Raw genomic sequence first — 27,868 nt, 5'->3', positions numbered from 1 at the left:
AAAAATTACACATTGTAAAAAATGGCATGAGATTAGCATAAATGTGGCATGTCTGTACAGAGGCAGCTTGTAAGTACACATGTAACTCATTTCCATTCACATTGAGGTGAAAGGTCAAGGGACCATTTGGAAAATGTTGATGTCAGTTTTTCCCTCACCAAAATGTTGCATCATCCGGCATTTAGCCTTCTTCCTGACAAGGTTGGTCCCATTGGAAACCAGCCTATGTGGGGCCATGCATGTAGAGAACGATGCATGCCATTTCAAACAGGTTCACTGTGCAGACCAATGGATGCACGACATACACAACATTACAAACAGTACTGTTGTTCTCACTGCAGCACATATAATAGGAGGCAGGATGTGAGGAGCTGTGCGTTGAAAACACTCTGTTTCCTGTGAGAAAAAAGCTGGGGTCGTCGACCACAAACTGCTGTTCACAGTCATTTGTAACATCAGTCAACATCATACATTGATACTTATTATTATCTACATTACCACAGTGTCACTATTATTTCTTCTTTAAACTCTCTATAATCTGATTTAAAATCAGAATGATTTTATTGGCCTGTTGTTTTAATTCATTGATTAAATATTATTTTGACAACTTTTACGTACGAGTAAAACATGGATGAAGCCTAAATGTTTCCATTGTGGTCCATTAAACATTCAACACTCAAACAACTGGACAAAACAACAGTTCAGCAGACAATGACACAGAATTAAAAATATACAGTTTTAAGCAACTCATAATAAAGGGTAGATTTACAGCAGTTCTTTTTCTCCGCCCACAATTGTTCAGACTCATGTTCACACGTACATCCTGTGGTTAAGAGTCTATTGGCTACCTTGCATTGTGTGCGTGTGCGTGCGTGTGTGTGTGTGTGTGTGTGTGTGTGTGTGTGTGTGTGTGTGTGTGTGTGTGTGTGTGTGTGTGTGTGTGTGTGTGTGTGTGTGTGTGTCTGTGTGTGTGTGTGTGTGTGTGTGTGTGTGTGCGTTCAGACAGATGTGTGTCCAAAACCACCTGCTTGGGTTACACATTGTTAAAGTCAGACTAGAACAGACAGCAGTTCACAGACTGTTGAGCAACAGTGAAGACCAATGTAGGACAAAGCAGATATTGGACAAAGTGAGTAACATGATATTTAAACATATTCATGAATATAGCACATTACATTGTAATCACTTAATGCATGATATATGTACATTTTATAAGCGTAAACTTGTACTAATTAACTGGAGTTACATTTTTTGCGTTGTTCCTTCAGATGTCTGGCAGGCCAGACAGACCAAGGAGGGTGAGGAACGTTGGAGGAGACAGGGAGGAGAGGGTGGAGGAGGAGGGCGATGTAGACAATCCCAGAGACCAAGGCCCACAGGAGGCTACAGGAGATCAAGGTACACAGTAACACACTTATGTTTCTCTTTCTTCTCACATCGTTATTACAGCAGCTTGTCAGTCACATGTTTAAGTAGTAGTTGTCAATGATTACAAGGAACATATCGCCATGTTGGACCAATAACAATCAAAAGAAACATCATGAATGTAATGACTTTTATAGCGCCACCAGGAGGCCGACTTTTGCAAAAAGGATTTTTTGATAATCCTTTCAGATGCTCTCCAAAAATAACGCAAATCGGTACACAGTATTAGAGCTTTAATCAGGCCTAAATATTTGAGCCTGGCTCAACCCATCCCTACAGAATTTCAGCCCAGCCCGACCCAAAGCCTGATACATAATCGACAAATTGGGCCCAGCCCAGACCGAAACCCCTCATTTTTCTAAACAAGCTTAATTGCTGCATGCAGCCTTTTTTCTCATTAAATCTTGGTAATTTGTTAAGAACAGGAGTCATTCTCCCCCTTTCGAACTGTTTTTATTAAAAAAAAAAACAGCTTGGAGCAAATATAGCGCCACCAGGAGGCCGACTTTTGCAAAAAGGATTTTTTGATAATCCTTTCAGATGCTCTCCAAAAATAACGCAAATCGGTACACAGTATTAGAGCTTTAATCAGGCCTAAATATTTGAGCCTGGCTCAACCCATCCCTACAGAATTTCAGCCCAGCCCGACCCAAAGCCTGATACATAATCGACAAATTGGGCCCAGCCCAGACCGAAACCCCTCATTTTTCTAAACAAGCTTAATTGCTGCATGCAGCCTTTTTTCTCATTAAATCTTGGTAATTTGTTAAGAACAGGAGTCATTCTCCCCCTTTCGAACTGTTTTTATTAAAAAAAAAACAGCTTGGAGCAAATAGGGCCATATTAATGTATACATTTAGGCTATAATTATAACTGTCCTAATTAAGGAACAAATAAACATTGGAGCCTCGCTCAGAGGACACAGCCTCCGCTAAATCAGGCAGCAGGCGTACATTGCACACACACAGTCACACACACAGTCACGCATGCATGCACGCACGCACGCACGCACGCACGCACGCACGCACGCACGCACGCACGCACGCACACACACACGCACGCGCACACACAAACAAACAGTCACAGAGACAGACAACATGATATACCGCACTGCTCTTGCCTGCCTGCAACCGGATCTGAGTAATACGACAAGTTGCTTATTGTGAACACAATGCGCTACAAATGAATTAATATACACATTTATTTAGATTTTAATGTTTTATTTTTTTAATTTTGTTGCCTAGCCCAGCCCGACTCAAAGCCTGACAAATACGTGCACAGCGCAAAAAACAAGGTTTCCTGCTATGTAGTTCAGATGTAAAATATCTGTAATTTGAGTGAAAATACATGTGTTTATCTGCAAAAAAACTGCTATGAAACTCAAAGTTTCCTGAGTCAGCAAAGACCAGTATCGTACCAACTTAAAGGAGAATTTTGGACTAAAGTTTTCTTACCTTTTCTATGACGTTATGATATCTTAGGATGAATGGTACAGTAGAAACATTTCATAACTCCACCCCTGAGCCGCCACAGCTTAAAAGGTGCGCGGATAGGCCTTAGGTTAGATCACATATTTTAATAGCTTTTTTTTTTTTTTTTGATCTGACGTTCATGACAGAACACTGTCCCAAAAAAGTTCACATTGTGAGGGAAGGGGAGCCCTTCCTTATTTTGGGATCACACACACACACACACACACACACACACACACACACGCACACGCACACGCACACACACGCAATTCTAAAAACAAATAGGCAACAATCTCAGTCAGGTAAATTGTGTTAGTATATATGAACATTTTAACCCATTAAAACCGGGAACGCATCAGTGTAACCACTTTAACCATTATTTTAGACTTTGGCTATTGAAAAACAACAGATCTACAAGCTCTTAGCGTGGTACTCAGTGCCACGCTATGAACTTGCAGATCTGCTATTTATTTGGAAAAGTAGAATAAAAAGATAACAAATTCAAAGATTTGCACAAATATTCACAATTACAAAGAAAATAGCAGATCTACAAGCTCGTAGCACGGCACTCGGTGCCACGCTATGAACTTGAGTGAGTGAAAAAATATATTTAATAAGAACTAAACTCCCACAAAGGGGACAATGATGACAAAAAATGTGCAGTCTCATGCAGCTTCTCTTTGGAGTCCCTCCACCAAACAGGACAACTTAACAGTTGTGTAAGAGAGCTAAAAATGAGCTGTTCTGTGCCAGTGTGTCTCGCTGCACGCGGTGGTGATGAAGGGAACGCGGGTGTCTTCGGTTTTCTTTCCTCTCCTGAAGTACCTGGCACAAAGCAGAAAGCTCCCCTTCTCTCTCGGGTGGAGAACTCCTCATGTTTAAGCCTAACAGAATTATATATTTATGGACTATATATATAAATTGTATATATTTTTGGACGACTTGTGCATTTAATTTGTCGGCAATACTTTGCCACGCTTTCTCCCTGGATTTAATAACAGCGGCCGTGTTTCCTTTTCTGTTAATTATATGTTATATCACTTCCTCATATGATTCCATGAGCTGCTGCTGTTCGGCCACAGAGAAAAACGCTGCTCGAGTTTTGTTCCCCGCCGCCATGATTGGTCAAGTTGAAGGAATCTGCGCTCGAGTTCATGGTGTTTTATAGGAATACGTGAAGCCTGGCTTTACCATCCAGGCTCGACACAGTCGCTCCTTTTCAGCCTGGCTTGGCGTTCATGGAACGGAATAAACCAGGCTGTACGGACCCGACTTTGTCAAACCTGGATTTGACTTAAGCCCAGGCTTATTTAATTCACCTTTCGTGTAATAGGCCCCTGGTGGTCATCAACTGTAAAATATAGAATAGAATAGCAATTAAATTATGTATTAAATTAAGCTTATCACCGGCAGTGATGGAAGAAGTACTCAGATATTTTACTTAAGTAAAAGTATCAATGCCACAATATAAACATACTGCCTGTGTTCAAAATGTTACTTGAATAAAAGTACAAAAGTATTGGCATCAAAATAGACTTAAAGTACCAAAGGTAAAAGTACTAAAATGTTTGAAAATAGCAGATCTACAAGCTCACAACGCAAGCTTATAGATGTGCTATTTTCATATAGCCTATGTATAAAATAGGGCTGAAGAAGTTAATGTATGTTTTATAATGTAATAATTTAGTAGAGTTTATAGTAAGCTTTCAAATAATTGTAGTAGAGTAAAAGTGCAATATTTGCCTCTGAAGTAAAAGTATTGAAAATTGGAACTACTCCAGTAAAGTAAAAATACCTCAAATTTGTACTTAAGTACAGTACTTGAGTAAAGGTATTTAGTTACTTTACACCACTGATCACCGGTATATATATATATTTTTTAAATATATATATTTTCTTACCCGTTATAACGACACTGTCTATGTCAGGGAAAGCAATGCCGACCTGATCCAACATATGGGTCATCACTGCAAGATTATGTGGAGAATTGATACTGAAAATAGAAAAGCAGCATAATTAGTTGATTCCAGAGCAGACACTCTGCCACCAGTTGCAGAGTGCAGACTGCAGCCCCCTCCATTTGGAACTCACACCTCCACCCCCGTCCTGTTCAAAGCCTATATCAAACCCCACCTTCCCCCTCCCCCCTAATTCAAATCTCCCTTAGTCTTAGCTTAATGTTTCCTTTTTAGCCTTTTTAAGAATGTCTCTCCCGATACAGTTGTTTATTTTGTTTTGTTGTAAAGCGACTTTGGGTACTAAGAAAAGCGCTATATAAATGTTATGCATTGTTATTATTTATCTGGGGTAAATTACACAGTGATACAAACAAACAATTCATTACCTTTCTTGTGAATCAAGTCTCAGGGCATTGTTTTCAGAGTTGTGTAAACGGCTCACAGTCTCCTGCAAACAGAATGATTCACAAAGTTAGTTGGGACTATAAAAGCATAAAGGCCTTCTCTCCTTTGGTGGACACACACAGCCCCGGGCAATGTGGAATCAATGGAATTCTCAGTCCTTGGTTCTGAAGTAAAAACTAACTAAAACACAAATGAAATGTATGTATTAACTCAAAGATAAGAAAGGGGAAACTGTAAACTTAATACATGTAACGGAGGATTTTTACTTTCAAAAAACAAATAATCTGACAACTCTGCAGACATGTAATTGATAAATGCAAATTCAGTTAGTTTGCAAAAACAAACAAATTTCACAATTACGACACAAAGTGTTCCAGGTTTCCTGCTACAGTAATCCATGGCATATAATATTATGCTCTTGTGATACTAGTGCAATACAATATAATGTATCCTACTAACAATGTATAAATACGTCATGTAGGCTTGAAGCTTACCTTAATTCAAGTATGTTGAGTCAGTCAGCTAGTCAAGTCAACTGATTTTCATCTGGCTGCAGTGGATGGCAGTTAAGATTTAAAAAAAAGTGATAACCTGATTGGCCAAACTGAGAAGGAAAGTCATTGGTTGTGAATGGCTGTGCTGTAGAGAGACACTGCAGCATTCACATGATAATTAGCAACTTTGAACTTTGGTCAAAGCTGTCTGGAATGGGAAATGTTGTTATACTCTATAACATCTCAGAGGCAACTATTGCACTTTTTACTACCATGTAATTAATTAAAAACTTTAGTTATGGTACTTAGATTTAGATTAAGAGTATACATAAAAAACATAGATTAACAAATTAAGCCCTACATTATACAAAGCATTGCAATGTGATTTTTTTCAAACGACCATAGTTAAGATTTAGACGAGTTAAATTACTTTTTAGATTTAGATTATTTAAAAAACATAGATTAACAAAGATATTGAAAAAAATATATATTGTTTTGTTCCATTTTTGCAACGTAAACCTGCCAAACCTGTGTTTTATTGCCGATTAAGCTCATTTGGAGAGAGAGAGAGAGAGAGAGAGAGAGAGAGAGAGAGAGAGAGGTTTTTTAAATGAAAAAAATGCTCCAGGCACCTTTCCTTAAAAACAACACAACATTTTACATTTCACAATTAAAACAGATCAATCCTCCCACATTCTAGAAACAATAAACATTCAATTGATACAGAGGGTTCAGCCAGTGATGTGTTCTACCGTGGTACGCTGTATACGCAGTATGGCCTGCAGATTTTTTCCGTCGCCACCGTATACATCCAAAAACGGTTCGAAACAGCGTATCTGATACGTTGATACGCATCTGATACGCTGCACCCAGGAGTGGCTGGGCTGGGGGCAGCAATACAAACAGCAAGAATGTGGTCTGACCGTCTGACTAGTCTAACTCTGAGGTGAAGCCGTGAAGGCTTATCATGTGTGTGGCTATTGTTCTTGGGGTGATAATTAATGGCTACTGGTGAAGGAATTCACACATTTCAACGACCTGCCATTCACTTCATTGAACGTAGGTCACTGAATTGAGTACTTCATTAGTATTCAAATTGCGCGTCATAGCACAGCAAAATCTTGAATCTTCAATACAGTTTGTGTCTTCAATGCCAAGTTAATACTATTCTGTAATAGATACAGGAAGGCTTGCTGTTAACACTGCTATAATTATATCTGATAAGCCTAACCAGCATTTGTTTATAACAATGCTTGCACTTCAATGGTAGGCCTAATACAAAAATGTAATAAAATGCATCTAAGGCTAAAAGCAGCTCCGAAGTGGTTGAGTTACAGGGTGATTAACATAAGAAACAGTAGAAAATCAGTATAAAGCATATTGTAAGTGTACTCAGTGTTACCGTGAAACTGGGCCTGGCCGAGTTTGCGGGGCAGAAACGCGCGCAGCACGCACTTTTTTTACATTAATTAATTATACGCGCGTGCGTGCCGTGCGTGTGGGAGGAACTAGGGGGGGAATTGTTATAGAATACCCTCCAAAAAAATCTAGAACACAACACTGGGTTCAGCCATGACCACTGTCACACAGTCTGTGAGTGAGTCCTGATGTTGGACTGTGTTATAGGTCCATCTTGGCCCCACCAACCAGAGGTCCTTCCAAGAACCAGAGTATACATGTGGCAGGCTCCATCATTGTACAGTTCATCAGAGTCCATGCTTTAGAAAAAGCCTCTTTATATGGCAACATTCCAACAGCAATACACATCTTCGTGTTCATTAAAGACAAAACTAAGTGAAAAAGAGGACCCAGCACAGCGAAGGAACCCAAAGTCAACTCTCTGCACCAATTTTTTAAACCTGAAAATCTCTTGCTTGATAAAACACCCTCTTCCTGTTAACTTCATATTTAATCTGGCAGCCTTCACAAAAACCTCTCTCTCTGGGAAGTATTTTTCAACTTTGATCCTCATGTTTTTTGTTTTCCATAAGAACTGTTTAATCTCTGACACCCCATAGACATTTGTTTTTCTTCATATGCTTCTTCGTCACTCTCCCAAGCATCATTATCATTCTCTGAATTTAGATTTTATTTTTGCTTTTACCACATTTTAACCTTTTGCCTTTTTTTTTTTTGCCCGCCACCTTTAACCTGTCTTCATCACCCCTCATCCCGACATCTACATTACTATTGTCTTCTTGGGACCTCATAATGTCAGCCTCAGATTCAATATTACTGACAGTAGGACTATTGTCCACTTGGGTACTGTTAATGTCAACCTCAGTTTCAACATCAACCGCACCTCCATCACCTCCACCTTCACAGTTTTCCTGCTGGTCATTCTCATTTTCCCCTTCAGGTTCATCCGCCTGCTCACTACCCTCCCCATCTTCATTAACTTTCCGTGTCTCCTGTTCAACATTTTACCCCAACATCCCTCTCTGGACAGGACCTGACCAAATGCCCTTCCTCCCCACAGCCAAAACACTTCATATTCTCTGTTGTAGCAAAGAGAGTGTATTCAAAATGGTCCACTTTAACTTTAAAAGCTAAACTCAGTTCCTGACTCCTGTCCATTACCATGAAGAGAGAGAGAGGGAGAGAGGGAGAGAGGGAGAGCCCCCTCTTTAAACAAAGAGTGCATTTGGATGTCAAATGGCCAGTCTCCTGCTGGGTCTTTGTCTGGCAGAGGAACCGTAAATCACTGGTTCCCAAATAGTCCAGTACCTGGCCTGTAGACCTGTTTGCAATTTGGTGTTGGGCGAATTTCTCACCTGAACTGAGTCAGTGGGTCCCTAGACATGAAAAATCACGGAGGTGCTTGTCCGCCCGAGTGGCACGAATGGCGCAATGGCCAAATCAAAAATGGCCGCCATCGACTATGATGAAAATTTTAGTTTTTGAGTGTTTAAACACATGTAATACCTCCATTTAGACTAATTGTGGTGTGTGGAATTCATTTCTGATATTGTTATGACCATTTTGGGTGATTTTGACCTTGAAAGGTCATGGTCAAGGTCATTTTGTTATTCTGAAGACCTTGGCCGTAACCTGGCCATAGTTAGGAGTAAAAACAGGTGCAATAAGTCTTATCCAACTAATTCATGACATTTAGAATTCCTTTCTGGTATTGTTTGACCATTAACACATTGACCGCCAGAGGTTAATCTCATAATGTACTCACCAGTGCCAACGTTTTATTGTTGTTTTTTGTTTTTTTGTCGCCATAGACGTCGTTAAAATCCTTAAGATTGAGCTCTGCACTGTTTGTAAACATCGCGGACATCTCCCTGTGTCTACCAGTCCAAACCACGTGTCAAACGGGGCATCCATTGTTGAGTTAGAACGGTTTATGTTAAACAGTGATCAGCGAGGAGAAAAACTACAATCGAAGAAAATGGCGTTTCAGTGTAGACTTTAGAATGGGAGCCGGCGTGATCGTCAAAACCGGATCCCAAATAATTCTGTTTCCGGTGGTGTTACAATGAAATGTGCCGTACCGGAAAATTGAAAAAAAAAAAAAATTTCGAAAAAAAGGAAAAAGCACCACAGCCCGTAGGCTACGGGATCGGCGCTTAAGCGTTGGATTTAACGGCCCGTAGAACTACGGGCCCGGCGGTCAGTGTGTTAAGGATCATCTTGTCATTGAAATATCAATATCAATATCATTATTCAATAACTCGATTCTTTTTTAAACACTTTTATTGTACTTTTTCCTTTTTTTCTTTAATTCTAAATATCCCCCTTTGACTTTTATTTGAATTGGGTGCTTTAATTAGAAAATAAGACATGAAAATAAAAGTGATATACAAATAAAATCATAAGACAAAATCTAATTTATTCTCTCATACAGTGCAGCATATATGTGTGCATGCAGGTTAGTATTTGGCCATCAATTCCAGCACTGGCACTGGTATAGCTTTCTACCCTGAGGTCATCAAATGTCTCAGCAGTTGTACTTGACCTAGCCCCTGCCCAGACACGTACCAAGTACTTCTCTGCCAATGCTGTGTCTTGTTCTGTCAAGGTGTCTGCCTCTCCAAAGTTTGTTAAATATTGTACTGGGTCAGAAGTCATAGCTGCATGTTTGGTCCCCACCTTGCTCATGCAGTCTTCTCCAGTCAGGATATGTGCCTTGATCACTGTCTTGGCTAGTGGTGCTCCAAGATGAGAGACTGCTTGATGCAGTGGAAGCATGCACCGCTTCTCACCAGTGCCATACTGCTGCCAGATCTCCTTCATCCCCAGTGCTTGGAAGTATGGGGTGTAGTACAGCAGTAATGCGAAGGTGTCTGTATCATTGGAGACTATGATAACTCTCTTGCTCTGTTTCACACAAACAGCCCACTCCACATGCACCACCAGTCTGGTATCAGCCTCCTCAATCCAGTTCAAGAGGTCTGGGATCTCTTCACCACCAGCTGCCTTTGCTGGGAGCACCTCATCTTCAGAGACAACAGAGCTGACAATGATGGTAGTATTGCGACAGGCTCGACTGCACACCATATCCCGAACTAGCAGCTGGAGATTCCGCTTGTTCTCCTCAGATGCCCAGAACTTGTCAAGTTGCTGAGGGATAGGTGTGTCTCTGTTCATGCCAATGATGTCGATTCCTGTTCTTGAGTCTGTGCGCCGCATGCGCTCCCCTTCCTTTAGAGACATCTCAATGTAGGAATCAAGTATGAGATAGATGAACTCTGGCTCTTCACAGAGGGATAATGTTGAGCTGATGATGGCGTTGATGACAGCACCTAAATTAGGGAATCGTGCTAGTGGCATCTGCCGTATTTTCGACATGTCTACCACAACATGAGTGGCAAGAGTAGACTTTGGACTCCATTGGGTGAGGTCAAGTTCAGGCTCAATTTCACTGACAAGTTTTGACTTGTTGACATGAGCTGGAAGGTCACCTTCAAACAGGGGAGATGCTGAGAGCACATCATGAGTTAGTACCTGCCGGATGTTCATGCCCCGCTCCTTAGCAATGTCCATACTCCTATGTGCCTCGGCCATGTCTTTGGATGAGACTAACTTCTGCTCCTTCAGAACGGTTGTTGGTGTCTTCTTCGGTTGCTCGTTGAACTGCGGTAGCTTCCGCTTTGGTATGGTTGTGCTCATTTTCTTGGTCTTCTCAACTAACCTTTCCTGTCTGTATGAGCAGTAGACACGCTCCCCATTTGTGAGACAGTTGAGCAAGCGTGAAGCGACCCCTCGGTCAACAGCTTGCTTTGTGAGCAGATTGTGCAGTGGCACAGGCACATTGACCATTATTGAGTATGGATTCTGACGCTCTAGCACAAAGTCCAGCAGCTTCGACATATTCCGGTTGAATGTAAGGCGGCGAGTGGTACTCAGCGCATGCTGGAGATGGCATTCTGTGTGTTTCATGGTGTGGTTGTTGGTGAGAAGGTTGAGGACATTGGTGATTGACCCAATCTCGTGGAACAAGAGCTCAAACTCTGCCACAGAATTTGCATTGTGTGTGGCTCCTACTACATAGTGACCTCCTGGACCCTTCGACACTCGCAGAATGGTCTGCTCGACCTTCATGTCACCTCCTACAGCGCAGAACCAGCCTGGTCGATCCTGAACAACCCACTGGCCTATAGAGAAGCGCCGGTAGAGCTCAGGATGTGTGAACTCTAGCACCTTGATTTGTTCAAGATACCATGAGCCATGACGCAGTTAGTTTATGCAGTCACATTCTGCAAAGATTGGCATGGAGTCCTCGACAGTAGCCGCATGTAGATCCCAGTTTCCTTCTCTTTCAGAGACTACAGCATTCTTGATGACGGCCACCAACTCTAGCCAAACTCCAAAGAATCGGCAGAGCTCTCACTTGGCCTCGCACTCCTTCTCAAACTCCAGAAAGTCCTGATTCAACTTTTCCAATTGTCCAATCATACTACAAAATAAAAGGCACACAGGTGTAAAGTAAAACTCCAACTAAGAAACAAGGAATACACAATAATTCAAAATCAAAGGAACACAAGAAAAAAGTAAAACATTATCTAAAACTACTAAGAAAGAACACTAGAAACTCAACAGGAATACAGAACATTAATTCCTACATAGTCTTATTTGCTAAATTCAACACCCAATTATAAAAGTTAAAAGGTGATGTTTAGAATTACTTTTCTCATGTCTTTTGCTGTAAATAAAACAAATTATTATGAATAAAAAATACAATAAAAGGGACAGTAAAGTACAAAATCGTAATTTAATTATTGAAAAATGACATTGACATTGATATTTCAATGACAAGATGATCCTTAATGGTCCAAACAATATCAGAAATGAATTCTAAATGTCAGAATTAGTTGGATAAGACTCATTGCACCTGTTTTAACTCCTAACAATGGCCAAGTTATGGCCAAGGTCTTCAGAATAACAAAATGACCATGACCATGACCTTTCAAGGTCAAAATCACCCAAAATGGTCATAACAATATCAGAAATGAATTCCACACACCACAATTAGTCTAAATGGAGGTATTACATGTGTTTAAACACTCAAAAACAAAAAAGTTGGATTTTCATCATAGTCGATGGCGGCCATTTTTTATTTGGCCATTCGCCATTCGTGCCACTCTGGCGGACAAGCACCTCCGTGATTTTTCATGTCTAGGGACCCACTGACTCAGTTCAGGTGAGAAATTCCCCCAACACCAAATTGCAAACAGGTCTACAGGCCAGGTACAGGATCAAAATGTATATAGGCACATTTCTCAGTAATTTCTTTTCAACTGTAAATTTCCAATGACGCAGGGTTGTCAAACTGGCGGCCCGCGGAAAGGTCCATGGCGGCCCGCGAAATACTTTTAAAAATAGTAAATTAAAAAAAAAAGTGGAATGTTCTGGCTGATTGGCTCGTTAACAGTCTATTCAACTACTAGTCGAGTAGTAATGGCTATACTCTCTGATCCTCACACAGGTGTCTGTCTGTGACACACACACACACACACACACACACACACACACACACACACACACACACACACACACACACACACACGTGAACGTAGTGCAGTGTTATGAAAATAACTGGTCCCTGACATTGACAAGTTGGTTAAAGTAAAGAGATGTCAGGTGACTGGAAGCAGCAAGTGATTTAGATGAAATTTCATGCTGGCTACACCATGTAAATTTGCCATTTTGGATATTTTTGAAAATATAATAATGGTAATAGGTAGTTAGAAGCATTAATCATATATGTACAAATGTATCAAAGCTGCTTCTTTGATACATTTGTGCGGCATAGTGCGGCACTGAGTGCCGCACTATGAGCTTGTAGCTATTTTTGAAAAATAATGGAAATTTGTGCGACATTTGTCTTTTAAATCCTAACAGTTTTCTGAAACACTTATGTTGCTATAATATGTGGTTCTCTAACTTTTTTATGTCAAAATTATATTATATTATATATATATATATATATATATATATATATATATATATATATATATATATATATATATATAATCTAAAATGACACAGTATGCGTTCCCGGATTGAATGCTCCTTACAAATTGCATTTTGTTTTTAATGTCAATAATTAAAGTAGCTATTCTTCTTCATAATAACATGTTTTTAAAGGTGATATACTGTAGTTAGTAGCAGTGACTGAGACAATAGACTGAAAAACAATGCTGTATAACTGAATGCGCGTGAGCGCACATGCGCGTCCGCAACTGGTTTCGGCCCACATCAAGTCACCATTTGACCAATGTGGCCCGGACCCCAAAATGAGTTTGACACCCCTGACGTACATAAACACCCAACAAACTACATGTTTACTTGGTAAATGCAATTGCCCATAGTTGCCCATTAATCCCTCTGTTCATGCAGGCCGACCTGGCCTGTCGGGTCCCGTCGGAATCGGGCTGAAATCTTAAGCTCTACACAGTATCTCTAAAGTCATGTGATCAAGACGGATCTATCTGATTACTCATATTCCATCCTGATTGGCTAACATTGGCTTCCAAAGTTTGCAGGATTGAACGCAGCGTGCAGTTTCCGTCAAATTGTGCACACACATTTCCACTAGGCCGAGGAAGAAATGCCACCCTTTTCATATTGGCCTGTTATAGCGCCACCAGCAGGTTGATTTTTGCAAAACAAATCATGAACGCAGCATCCAATTGTCGTGAAAGGCCTAGGAAGAAATGCCACCCTTTTCACATTCGCATAATACAGCGCCACCAGGAGGCCACAATAACCTACCTGACCTGGCAGAGACCTGTGCTCCGAGGAGCACTTTTTCTAGTATTCACTCTTGAGTTCTTTGAAATGAAACATTGAAGCTGATCATATTAAAGTTGAACTCTATTGTACCAATATCCTCCAGGTGTCCAGAGAGCCATCACCATTGAGAGAAGCATCTTTAGAGCAGCTGCAGTGTGCCTTACAGCGCTGTGTGTTCTAGGAGTGGTGAGAACCACAGACAGGGTCATGGACTGTGAGTATATGCTGGTCAAAGGTCAAATTAATGCACTTACAGTGGTGGGGAAAAGGTACTCAAAGGTACTTAAGTAAAAGTATCAATACTGCAATGTAGAAGTACTCTGTTATAAAATTACTTGAGTAAAAGTACAAAAGTATTGGTATCAAAATGTACTTACAGTACCAAAAGTAAAAGTACTCATTATGCAGAATGTCCCATTGCGACGTATTGTGAGTCTGTAGATCGTCTATTTTCAAATGGCAGAAATATATATATGGCTGAAGTGGTTAATGAATGCTTTGTAATAATAATCTAAATCTACAAAGTAACTAGTAACTAAAGTTCTTATTTTTTTCCTCCTTAAGATGTTTACTTATGGGATATCATCGCCCTCTAGCGATGCACAGAGCACAACACATGAACTCCCGGCTACAATATCCATTGGTTAGGGTCATGAGACGCGAAACCGGAAGCGGTTGGGGTATAAATACCCTCGCGTCACAGGGAACTACCTCTTCCTTCACTCTGCGACAGCGAACGCGCACAAGCCCGAAGACAACAACCAAGGGGGCGGCCATAGCTGAGTGGTTAGTGAGCCCGCCTAGGGAGCCCGCCTAGGGAACCAGAGGCCCTGGTTGCCCCAGGTACGATTCCAGGCCAGGCCAGCATATGTGTCGATGAAATGAAATATGTCCCTGAGCAAGACTCTTAACCCCTAATTGCTCACAGGTTCTCATTGGAAACAAGACCGCAAGGACTTTCATGAACGACCAAGACCAGACCGCAAGGACAAGACCGCAAGGACTTTCATGAACGACCTGTTAAAAGGAATTATCCTTATCCTTAACACGAGGAAACTTCTTCGAAACCCAGCTGCTCCCAGCGCTGGGCACCCAGTGCCACTCTACGGGTGATTTGTAATAAAAGTTTCTGTTATTTATTAACGCTCCCGCGTTACTTTGTATTTTCCTTCCTATCCTCTCAGTTTTCTGCCACGAGGCAAAAGCTAAAGCTAAAAACGCCGTTAGCCAGGCTAGAGGCCGCTGCTAACAGCTAAAGCTAGGCTAGTGCTAAGCTAGGCTAGTGCTATCTAGCCTGTTCACCTCGTGGTGAAACAAGAGGAGAAGATGGAGGCGCCACGTGTCTGCGGCCTGGCAGGCTGTAGCCTCTTCATAGCCGTGGACGATCGTCACCGTCTCTGCATCTCGTGTCTGGGGCCCAACCACGCGTGGATCGCCCTGAACAACCGAGGGGAGGAGGACGCGTGCAAGCCCTGTGACGACTTCTCTCAGTACCAGCTAGAATGTGGCTTTGACAGAGCCAGGAGGCTAGCGGCCTCCGGCAGCAGCAGCGCTCACCCACGCTGGCCTCGCCATGGGCTCTTTGGCGTCGGCGGTGAGCGCAGTCTCAGGGCCCATGGGCCCACCGCTGCATGCTGCTCCACGTTCCAGCGGTGCTACAAGGAAGGTCCGGCGCGAGGCGGCGCGAGGCGGCCCGTGGGGCGCTAACTTCGTCGCCGGTCAGAGCCACCCCAGTCGCGGCCAGCAGGCCACTACTCGACAGCGGTGCTCCTCTCTCTCCCTCCGTCTCCCTCCCCGCCTGGGGCGAATCACCGCCAGACGACAGCATCGGCTCGGACGGCGATGGCTTCGAGGGAGACGACGCCATGGACGAAGGGGGAGCTTGGTAGGAGCTCACCTCCTACCAAGTCAGCCAGGAGGTACCGATGACCAGCCCGGATCCTCCTGCGGCTCCAGCGGCTCCAGCAGAGGCTCCTAGTGAGGCAAAGGAGTCCGAGGAACCCGTCGCTGCCATCCTGAAGCGGGCGATCTCCAGATGCGGCCTGGAGCAGCCCATGGAGAAGGTAAAAGTAGTCATCGGGCCCCCATCCCGGGGTTCCAAGGCCTGGCACCCCTCCCTCCCCCACAGATTGAGTCCAAACTACTGCCCGAGGCTGACGGAGTCCGAGGGGCCCTACACTTCTCGTGGCAGAAAGGGAGGAGGGAACCAGAGAGACTGGGCTTCCCGGTGAGGATCCTCTCTGGGGTGGACCTGGGGGTCTTGGGCCTCCCGCCCATGGACTCCACCCTGGCAAGCGCCATCGAGCAGGCAAAGGGCTGTTCTGTGAAAAATGGCCGGGAGGACAGGTCCATCTTCGCGGACCGCAGCAAAAGAATGTACACTGAAACGCTGAACACACTGTACAAAGCCTCGGGCTCGGCTGCAGAGACGTTCAACACGGTGTCGCTTCTTCAGGGATCAGCCGCCGCCAGACTTAAGGAACTGGTGGCTAAACCCCTGCTGGAATCGAAGCCTGCGTCGGTGGTTCACGCTGAATGGGTGGAGGATGCGAAGGAGCTCCAGAGACTGGTACAGATCGCAATCCTCTGCACCTGCCACGGGCTAATGTGGACCGGCCGGGCCGTGGCCCTCACCACAGACCTGGAGAGGGTCAAATGGCTGGACCTCACCACGGAGTGTAAAGCAATCCTGTCCACGGGACTCCTCGCCCTTCCACTCAAGGCCAACAATCTGTTCGACACCGCCGCGGATTTGATCACCAAAACGCAGTCGGAGGAGAAACAGAGGCAGGAGACAGCCGCAGGCCTCCTCACTCCCGCCGCCCCGGCTGCGGCTAGGCCGCGTCAGCAAGGGGCTCTGGGTGGGACGCGTTCCGCCGGACGTAAACGAGGTTCGTCCAGATCTTACTCCACGAGAACCAGCTCCTGAGAGCGCTCCGGTAGTTCTCTGGGAACGGGAGACGTAAGGCGCAAGGACGAGAAACGTCCCCTCCACCCCCTCCTTCGCCCAAGCCCCAACGTAAGGACAACGGGGCTAGGCGTAAGGGGAAGGGTAAATGACAGTGTTAAGCTGACCCCGTCACGGCCACTTGGCCGGCATCATGCGGGGTCAGCTCCCCACTTGGGGTAAAGTACTGGCGCCCTTCTTGCCCCTACGGACAGGGCCACGGGCGGCTCCGAGGGTACACAGGGACTAAAAGAGACAATGAACAGGGTTCAGTTGCCACAGTGTCCTTTGTGTCTAATGTGTGTGATAAATGTGCATCTTGTGTGTGGAATAAACGTATTGCCAAAATCACAAATGCTCATCTTTTCACGTGTGAAAGAACGAGGCGGTTCGTACCCCGAATTGAACGGGGTGCCCTGCCCTCGAATCTCTCCAATGAGCCCTCAGTGTTCGGTTTGCATCTTGGACAGCATTCCGATCACTGCAGGGATCCTGAGCCCTCAGTGTTCGGTTTGCATCTTGGACAGCATTCCGATCACTGCAGGGTCCTGTGCATGCAGTGAACATGGTGAATCAAATGCAGGTAGTACAACTAATTGCTATGACTCTAATGTCTCTAAAGTATTGCATTCAAGGTGTAGAACTGGGCCCCTCTGTAAAAGGAACATTTCTAACTGCGCCATTACAGTTCCTTATTCCGTCCGGCAGATGGCTGCAAAGCGCATCTGTAGGACGGTCGAGGGACAAAATGGCGGCCTCCCTCACCTCCCCAACATGGCGGACGAGGAGAGGCGGAAGTTTGCTTATCAGGGGGCCCCGGTGTTACACCGGCGAGACTCCCCTTGTGGGACGAAAGTTTAGTTCCGGGTGACATCAACGACATCGCACAAGAGGGCCGGCCCAATCGACCTCCCCGAGATGGCGGACGATTGGAGACGGATGTTGATATGCCAGAGGACCCCGGTGTTACCCCATCGACACTCCCCAGGTGGGACGTAAGTATCGTTCCGGGTAACAACGACACTGCGGAGGGGTTCCGCTAGGACCGGAGGCGTCGCTGGTTTCCTTGGAAACGGGCAAGCGCTCTTTGCAGCAGGTGACGTCATTGGCCCCCACCAACCCCACGAACCCTTTGGCTCACTGTTTAGCGCAATGGGAAGCTTGCAAACCGAATCCTTGGGGCACGACCCAGAAGGGTTACGGATTGCATTTTTCCAGCAAACCGCCATCACTAGTCAATGTGTTGTTCTTTCGAGCGTAGAGCATGGCCGCCCAAATGCTGGAAATAGAGGTTTTGTCGCTACTGAGCAAAGGCACAATCAGAGAAATATTTCCGAGGCAGGACCCGATGGCTTTCTATTTTCGAATTATTTCCTGGTGGAAAAGAAGGGGGGGGGTGGCGTGAGACCTTCTCTGCACCTGAAAGGGTTGAACAGATTCCTGAAGGTCCCCGTCGAATACGGACAACGGGCACGTTGTTACGCTCGATTTGACGGATAGATTGGTGGACGAGTTTGGGTCTCAAGGACGCCTACTTTCACGTCCCAATCTACCCATCACACCGGAAGTTCCTACGCTTCGGCTTCGGAACCACAGTGTGCAATTACACGGTGCTCCCGTTCAGCATGCCACGGAGCCCTGGGGTTATGGTGGAATGCTTGGGCGAGGATATAGCGCCGCTGCTGCAGCGGGGTCTCCATCTGGTGATGGTCTTCCTCGCTCCCAAGTGCTTCAAGAGCCGCATCGTGTGTCAATAAACAAGGAGACTTGGGTTCCCTTGTGTTGGACAGCTGGGTGCGCGTAATTACACTGTGGAGAGCTCCTAGCTCTACTACGTGCCTCCCAGATACCGGACCTCCTGAGCAGCAGGGCAAGCTTGCTGCCCAGGGGTGGAATTCGGTACGGGGAATGGTCACTCAACCCCCGGGTTGCGAACCTATTTTGCTTGTTGAGGCGCAGGCTGCTAGCTCCAGCGTAGGGCGTGTGGAGGTCGGGGTTCACTCCTCTCCCCCACAACGGGCCGTGGTCTCTCCCGCTGTTCAGAGACACTCTGGGACCGGGCGGGGACGTGGTGTCTTACGAGCAGCCCCAGGAGCTAGACCGGCGGGTCTGGCCCGTGAGCGGACGAGCCTGAGCTCGCAAGGGCTGCCCCCGGATGTGGTGGCCACCATCCAGGGGGTCAGGGTCGTCTCAGCTGTTCGTCTCCTATGGCCGGTCTGGTCGGAGGAAGGCTGTGGCTAGACCTACCCTCTCCAGATGGATCGTGGAGGCGATTCGGTTGGCCTACAAGAGTAGCGGGACCATGGTCCCGGTGGGGCTCAGGGCCCACTCTACTCGGGGTGTGGCTGCGTCTTGGGCCCTCTACAAAGGGGTGCCGATGCAGGACATATGCTCTGCAGCGAACTGGTCGTCTCCTTCGACCTTTGCGGCTTTCTACAGCTTGGACGTGGCGGCATCTGAGATGGCGCACACGGTCTTGGGCGTGGTGGCCGGTGGCAGCCAGGAAGGTGGTGAACGGGCCTGAGGGCGCGTTTCTCCTCTTGGTGTCATGTCATCAAAGTGTCAAGGCTGTGACCTTCAACCGGGTCATGGCAACACTACGAGTGTCATCCATGGCTTTGGTTGGGCGTGCTAGCTATGGTCAGGGGAGTTAGTGCTTGCCTGGGGCGGGCCTCTCCTCCTGCCGGTAGTTTCCTCTTATGCTTCCCCTAGACCGGCGAGGCGGGGTCTGGGGGGAAGGAGGGCCTAATTCTTTATGCCTGGGGGGGTAGACGGGGTCTACTCCTCTCTGGTCTGTCAGGTCCTTGCCTTGGGGCCTTCTTCGTCTTTGACCTGAGGGGTCGTGCGTCTGGAGGCCTGGGGTCCTGTTTCTCTTGGGCTGGGGAGGTAGACGGGGTCTAACCTCTCTAGCCATAAGGGTCAGGCTTTTTGTCTATGCAGGTCCTTGCCTTGAGTCCTTTCCGCATTAGGCCTGAAGGGTCATGCACCTGATCAGGGTGCAAGGTCCAGGGCCAGGGGCGTGCGGATGGGATGGGGTTGTAGGCTGGGGCTCCCCAGGGGACGGTTATGTGTCCCATAAATAAGCATCTTAAGGAGGAACGAAATAAGAACTAGGGATTACATAGGTAACCCCAGTTTTATTAGTTCCGTAGTAAGAAGAAGTAAGCATCTTACTACGGAACTAATAAAACTGGGGTTACCTACGTAACCCCTAGTTTTCAAATAATTGTAGTGGAGTAAAAGTACAATGTTTGCCTCTGAGTTGTAGTGGAGTAGAAGTAAAAGTACTGAAAACTGGAAATACTCCTGTAAAGTAAAAATAGCTCAAAATTGTACTTAAGTACAGTACTTGAGTACATGTACTTAGTTACTTTACACCACTGTGCACTTACAACAATAGCATGACACTTCACTTTTGATAGTGTGTGGATTCACTAGTAATACTAATACTTAATTATACATGTTGAAACCTTTTTACATAGAAACCCACCTGATCAGAAACATGGGCCTCATTCACAAAGCTCTACTTACATACATTCAAATATAGTAGACATTTAAGTAAAGACCAATGCCAGATTCATGGAATGTGTGTGCAACCTTGATGCGTGTGAAACACAGGTGTATTAATGATGGATCCCACTCAGTCATACATTGGCTGTGTATGACGGTGTTAATCATTTGCAAAGACCAATGCCCCGTTTAACACCAAAAAAAGGCAAGTTACTGTGCAACAATTATAGAGTACTCCATAGTACGACAGTTTTCGCTCCTTGCTTTTCCTGCAGCCTAAAATGTCCTCATGTCCACTCGCTTGTTCTTTTTTTAAACAGACCCTTAATTAAAGGCATAATACGATCAGCTGTGTGGTGGTACGGTCTCTCTCTATCAGAGCATTATTGCTTTACCCCAAAAAACGCGGTCTCTGTTGCTCTAGCACACTCAACCCCCCTCTCTCTCTCTCTCTCTCTCTCTCTCTCTCTCTCTCTCGTATAGGCTAGTAGTCTACAATAGGCCTACATGAACACTCCTCCATTAATGTAAAAAATATATAATGAACGCATATTTGCATTGATTGCATCTTAACTGCTGAGTTTTTGTCTATTGTCACATGTTGGTCCTTTGCAGATAATTCAGCCATTAAGGAGTTGACCCTGGACAGAGACCAATGGAAGACCAGCTTTGACAACATGACCCTGGACAGAGATCAATGGAAGACCAGCTTTGACAACGTGACCCTGGAGAGAGACCAATGCCAGACCAGCTTTGACAACATGACCCTGGACAGAGACCAATGGAAGACCAAATACCTGTGTGCAGGTAAAGCAGGTTTAGAGAGATTACAAACCTTTCTGAAGGAAAATGTATTAGTCTATTATTATTGATATTTTAATTATTGTCAGGGAAGTGTGAATGGCATTAATGCTGAGTTCACACTGGTAGCTACAAAGATACAGTCTACCATTCATTTTCAATGGAAGCCAGAGACATGAAGATACAAAGATACATCTGACGTTTATAGCTGCTACAAAAGATACAACAGAAACAAAGATACAAAAAAGTTGAGCTGGTTTCAACTTCCGACACAAAGATGCAAATATGCTGTGTAGCTTTGTATCTTATCTTTTGTATCTGCCAGTGTGAACGCAGCATTAAAGTTTATGAAATACTAAAAGAGATTTATATAAAAAATATATTTTGAATAATAATCAAATAATAATAAATAGGTTTACCCTCCTTTATCCCTGAATACTTAGTATTAACCAGTGGTATTAACCACTTGAACCCTACCGTCTCTTTACTGGAGAAGTCATACTAGGTGTACAGTACATACAGTACAGTGAACATAGCAGATCTACAAGCTCACAACATATTCACACAATATGGCAGCTTGTGGTGGACAGTTTCTCAAAATTAGAATTCCATAGTGGACATTGAGCAGCACAGACAATAATAATACATATTAATATTTACTATGAGCACAATAGCCAGCGGCAGTAGGCTACATGTATGTAAAGCAAACCTACATCAGCCATAGAACATGTCCATGCCCTAGAGGAGACTCATCGCAACTACATTAAAAGTGAGGGTATCTTCACATAATTGTGGGGGGTCCCCAGATGACAGTGAAGTGACAATTTAAGGAACTTTAACCCATTAAGACCAGGAACTTTATCTGTGTCATTTTAATATTTCTTTGGCTATTCAAAAAGTAGCAGATCTACAAGCTCATAGCGCATACGTATATTCAAAGATTTAAAAAAAATTGCAGATCTACAAGCTCACCGAGTTACACAGATACGTTCCCGGTTTTAATGGGTTAAGTCCTTTTTTAATACCTAAAAAAGAAAGAAAGAAAGAAAAGAAAAAGACCCTTTGCTGCATCAAAAGTAATCAACAAACTATACTATTAAAACTGGTCAAACATTGGCCAAATTCTCAAATAATATAAGAAAGGGGGAAAGGTTTTGTGTTGTGAGCTTGTAGATCGGCTATTTTCAAATTTTGTATCTGTGAAACCGAGTCAACCTGAATGTAATGCCTCAACTACTATCCAAGTGCTTGTCAGGGTGGGGGGTCCCCTGTTCAAATAGGATTCATTTTGGGGGTCACGGCCTGAAAAGGTTAAGCACCACTGCTCTAGTTTCATATCCATTTGACATTTAATGACAGAAAACATGCATTTAGTAAAATATCTCCACTTTCCCACAAGATTAAGACGGACTTCATTCTCTCCACTTCCTCCAGTGGGGAGGGGGGGGGGCACAATGTACAGATGCTTTGATGTGGGTGCGGGGTAATTAATGACTATAATGTAATATGTCATTGCGACACTTTACCAAACGCAATCATTTTAAGATTTCTTTGGCTATTCAAAAATAGCAGATATACAAGCTCATAGTGTAGCACCAATGCTGCTATGAGCTTGTAGATCTACATTTTTTGAAAAATCATGAACATTTTTGAAAATCTTTGAATATATATTTTTTAAAGGGAACATTTATAACTCAAATCTTTGCTTCTGGGGGGGTCCCTTGAACAAAACATTTTGAGATGGGGGTCCGCGGCCAAATACATATAATTTTGCGGGTCCTTGACATATATCTGCTATTTTTGAATAGCCAAGGAAATCTAAAAATGACACAGATGCATACCCGGTCTTAATGGATTAATATGTACACATTCAGTAAATATTAGATTGTGAATATTTAGAGAAGACATATTTATTATTTATAATGACTTTATCAAAATCTATAAATTACCACAGACATGGACAAGTCTTGTGACATGTTGGTGACTCCTGGTTGTGAAGCATTGTGAGCTTGTAGATCAGCTATTTTCAGTGAAGAGATGTGGTGTAGAGGGAAAAAGGAGGGGTCCTAGTATAGTATAGAGCCCTGGGGGACCCCGGTCAATGAATTACATAGGGTTTAAGTGATAACTAATCAACATGTTAGAAATGATCATCAGTGCATTGAAAAGCCATCAGTAAAACTCCTGTTTGATGTTTAGTCAAGTGTCCCAGTGGATGGAAGACGTTTGGATGCAGCTGTTATTACATGACTACTGAATTTAAAACCTGGGAGGAACATAGAGAACTATGTCTGAAGACAGGAGCAGATCTGGTGATCATTAACAGTGAAGAGGAACAGGTTAGTAGTGTGTGTGTGTGTGTGTGTGTGTGTGTGTGTGTGTGTGTGTGTGTGTGTGTGTGTGTGTGTGTGTGTGTGTGTGTGTGTGTGTGTGTGTGTGTGTGTGTGTGTGTGAGAGAGAGAGTTATTTTAGTTATAGGCTTAAAACTAGGACAAGCTTCAGGCTTGGGTTAGGGTTAGGGTTTTGTGAACATGTGAACTCAATACCGCCCCCATCTGGTGGAGTCAGGTTAACACATTTAGGGGTTACGGTTGGAGTTATGCCTGATTTATACTTAGTTGCACGTCTCTGTCACACGCCGAGAAAAGCCGATCTACAAGCTCACACCGTGTCACAGCGGGCCACGTTGTGAGCTTTAAGACAGCTTTTCTCTGCTTTCAGGTTATCAGGGTTCAGAATGGTTTAAAAATGGTAAAAAAAGGCATTCATAAAATCGGCTTGGTAAAATGTTGATATCATCACAGGTATAGTAATACAAACGTGTGTGTGTGTGTGTGTGTGTGTGTGTGTGTGTGTGTGTGTGTGTGTGTGTGTGTGTGTGTGTGTGTGTGTGTGTGTGTGTGTGCAGGTGACACATAACTATGTGTTCACTATAATCACAGAATTACATCACATGCATGTGATGTCATTCTGTGATTATAGTGAAAACGTGAAGAACGTATCAGAGAAAATTAATTATGTTTCAATCATGTACAAATGATCAGGAATTCATCAGAGGATTGACCCCTGGGGATGGGTCTTACTCATACAAGAGAGATATATGGAAGACCTTCCATCAAAAGTGACAGGTGGGCGGGGCTTCCTAGGGGGCCTCTCTAATTAGTATTGTTATTATTCATAAAATTTTTCATAAATATTAATTATTATTCATGAAAGAGGCCCGATGAGGCCCGATGAGGCCCTGGATGACGCATGTGTGACGTCATTGGAATGATTGGAATTGATGACTTCTGGGGGGTGACTTCTGGGGGGGAATGATCAGGGGATCCATGGGAAGACTTCTGGGGAATTAAAACACTCACAGTTAGTATTGGAGGGAATAAATAATATCTGTTTATTACCTGTTTATTATATATCATTTCTATCTACTCTCTCTCTACTAGAAAGAGAGAGGCTCTATATACTATATTCTATCAAAATCTACTCTCTCACATTGTGAGAGGTTTATCAAATTCATACTCCAGACTCCAGACTCCACAACAGTGTGTGCGTAAAGGCCCTGCGTAAACTCTCTCTGAGCCTCTCTGAGTATGCCATGTGCTCTGACCACAGGTGGTCAGGCCATGCGGTTGTTTCCCACGAAATGGGGTGATATGGGGTGAGTGTATGGTGTGCGTGTGTGTGCGTGTGTGTGTGCGTGTGTGTGCGTGTGTGTGTGTGTGTGTGTGTGTGTGTGTGTGTGTGTGTATGTGTGTGTGTGTGTGTGTGTGAGAACGAGAGAGGGAGAGAGGGAGACCGATGAACCGATGAATGAGAACCGTTTATGAATGGGGTTACTGGGATGTGTTACTCGGTCGGGGGTAGTGACGTAGCAGCGGACGTGATGTTTAGAGGGATAATTGGGGGTGTGATAAAGAGGGGAGCGGCGCGATGATTCAAAAGCGGAGTCGCTCAAATGTGAATTGTATTCATTCAAGACAAAGCATGAGGCTGAATTTCATCAACTCCTTCTCGTCTCCATTCAGATAATTCTCGCCTCCATTCACACTCTATATATAAATATGAGATCTATAATCATAAGTAGCTCTATATCTTGATGGATTCTGCAGAGGAGGCTAGTAGAGAGCATAATAGAGAGAATCTGATAAAATTCCTGAGTGAAAATCCTGCATGTTTTGCTATTGTTATGAGAAAATCGTTTGAAGCTGGATTGTTGACTGAAGCTGAATACAGGGAAATTTTAGATATTTACGGGGCAGAGGATAGTACCTCAGCTCCCTCGGCCTAATTTTTTATTCTTTTTTATTTCGATGGATACGTTGGATGAGAGATTGACGCAGGCGTACTTGTCCGGTCTGATTACTGAAGCTACATATCACAGTTGTATAGAGATCCTGCGACTTATTTCTCTCATTGACGTTGACTATCCTTATGTTTTGAGACAATCATACGAGCAGTGGATAATAACAGGAGCTCAATACAGTGCGTTTTTACAGCATTACATGGATGCGGAAGCTGAGAAAGCCGCAACCTCATCGGACTAATTTGATTAAATTTGTATGGAGGGTTTGGGTCAGAGGTTGAGCTGGGAGGAGAGGGATCAAAGTTATTTTTTGACTAGCGAGGATAGTACCTTCAAACAGCTTTTCAGTCCTTTCATTGAAAAACACTACCCCCGGCATTTATCCCTAGATTTAGAACAAGCACAACTTATAGAAGCTCGCTACAAGAAGTTTTTTTCTCAATTTCAACCTTATTATTATTATAGATGGGCGACTCTCTTTTGGATGTCATAGATGTGTCAGACGTTGAATCAGAGGGTGAGTTATTTTAATCTTTATTCTTTAATTTTTAATTTGTATTTCTATTAAATGTATTTCTTACAGAACTTCTATATTTATTCTGCATAGATCTGCATCTACCGTCGGGACAAAGCGCACCTCTCCATTTCTCTCAAATTACTCCAATCGACTGTAAGTAGTACTACTACTACTGTTAGTTAGAGATTACTTTGACTTTGAATTCTAATTTCTATCATTCTATAATTTTCTCAAGCTTCAAGCAGAAACGCTCTCCGTTTCGCATTGACAGCTTACGGTATGGACACCTCCCTTATGCTCCCAGATGGTGATGACATCATCCCAGCTGATGATCGCGTCATCACCAGCACGCAGCTGACCCCAGGGAGTATCGTAGCGATACTACGGCAGCAAGCTACAGACATCCCGGCAGTTTCATGCCCCGCTGCTGAAGGAGACACATCGACCCTCAGAGCCCCACGCTCCCCGGAGCAGGGTGGAGAAAACCTCTCTGACACGTCTACGGTGTATGTTGCTCCGAACGCCCCGGCGAGGAAACGATTGGTCTTCCATCCCCCAATCAGATCGAGGAGTGGGGATCAAGTTCAAAGCACTCCAAAGCGCATCAAGTTATTCACCCTCCCCCCACAGCCACCAGGCAAGTTTTCCCCCGCGTCTCTCTCAAATAGCATCTCACAAGTCCCCCACACACACACACACACACACACACACACACACACACACACACACACGCACACGCACACGCACACGCACACGCACACACACACACACACACACGCACACACACACACACACACACACACACACACACAAGGGGTTCTAACCTAATTTCTTTACAAATCAGATGTGGAGATCGATCAGACGGTTCCGGACGAGGGAGGCGATCCTGTAGAATCCCACGGTGAGTTTCTTTTATTTGAGTTTCTTTTATTCTATTTTAATCCGACGGAATTTAATTCGATGAATTATTTTCTTTAGACGTTGTACAGGAGGAGGAGGTGGGAGAGGCAAGCGAGAGGGTGGAGAAGAAGGAGGAGGAGGAGGAGGAAATCCCTGATCCACGGTCCAGCCACAGCCGGGTGATGGAGCAAGTTTTGAAGACGCTTCTCTCAGTTTCAGCCAAAACCGATCGCTCTGTTCGTATGCTATGTTTTGATGTGGAATTGAAATGCAAGAAATGAAAGTTTTAGAAATAGAGTAGAAATATTAGTTTTAGAAATAGAAAATGGAGAACGATATCAATTCACATTTGTTAGCCGTAATTAATGACTTAAATGAAATTCCAATAGTACCGTTAGAATTACAAAATATGGTGAATGAATTAAACGGCGAAATAGACGTCGATAATGAAATTATAGATCTAGATCTATTAGACCTTGAAATAGATGAACTAGAAAATAGCAGATCTACAAGCTCTCAAAGGGGCGATGGGATTCCTGGGGAAAATGTAATTCATAGAGATAAATTTAATAATTCGGAGATTCGACAACTTTTAAATATAATCCCCCCCGGCCACGACGATATTAATTATGCAGATTTTTATACAAGCGTTGTAGGCAGTGCGCAATCAACTTTGGAAAATATTTTTATTAATTCTTCATCTTCTGACATTGTTCAGATTGAAATTAGGGGTGATAATATTTCATCACACTCAAGCATAATACTACAGGGGGACGCCACCTTTGATCAGAGTGGGTTTTCAGAGCTGCTGGAACGTATGGTCCAGTCAAATTTTTCAATAATATCAGACCCCACGCTAGAGTTGGTTGTAAATATAGTTCGACCTCCTGAA

General features: G+C 44.0%; 1 protein-coding gene across 1 annotated transcript; it reads left to right on the top strand.

Annotated features, from left to right (window-relative positions):
• Window positions 1–1,050: 1,050 nt before the first annotated feature.
• On the top strand, window positions 1,051–27,257 carry LOC308081073 (uncharacterized protein; the record flags this gene model as incomplete). Its single annotated transcript, XM_080457473.1, has 9 exons — window positions 1,051–1,129; window positions 1,269–1,398; window positions 14,102–14,212; window positions 21,071–21,262; window positions 23,456–23,595; window positions 26,025–26,076; window positions 26,167–26,229; window positions 26,381–26,713; window positions 27,055–27,257. The coding sequence occupies exons 2-9, from the start codon at window positions 1,269–1,271 to the stop codon at window positions 27,255–27,257; spliced, it is 1,224 nt and encodes a 407-aa protein (XP_080313599.1). The 5' UTR covers window positions 1,051–1,129.
• Window positions 27,258–27,868: the final 611 nt, after the last annotated feature.

The sequence above is a fragment of the Gymnoscopelus braueri genome (assembly GCF_963280865.1).
Source record: "Gymnoscopelus braueri genome assembly, contig: SCAFFOLD_217, whole genome shotgun sequence".
NCBI classification, from domain to species: domain Eukaryota; kingdom Metazoa; phylum Chordata; class Actinopteri; order Myctophiformes; family Myctophidae; genus Gymnoscopelus; species Gymnoscopelus braueri.
This window is presented reverse-complemented; position numbering and strand designations above follow the sequence as displayed.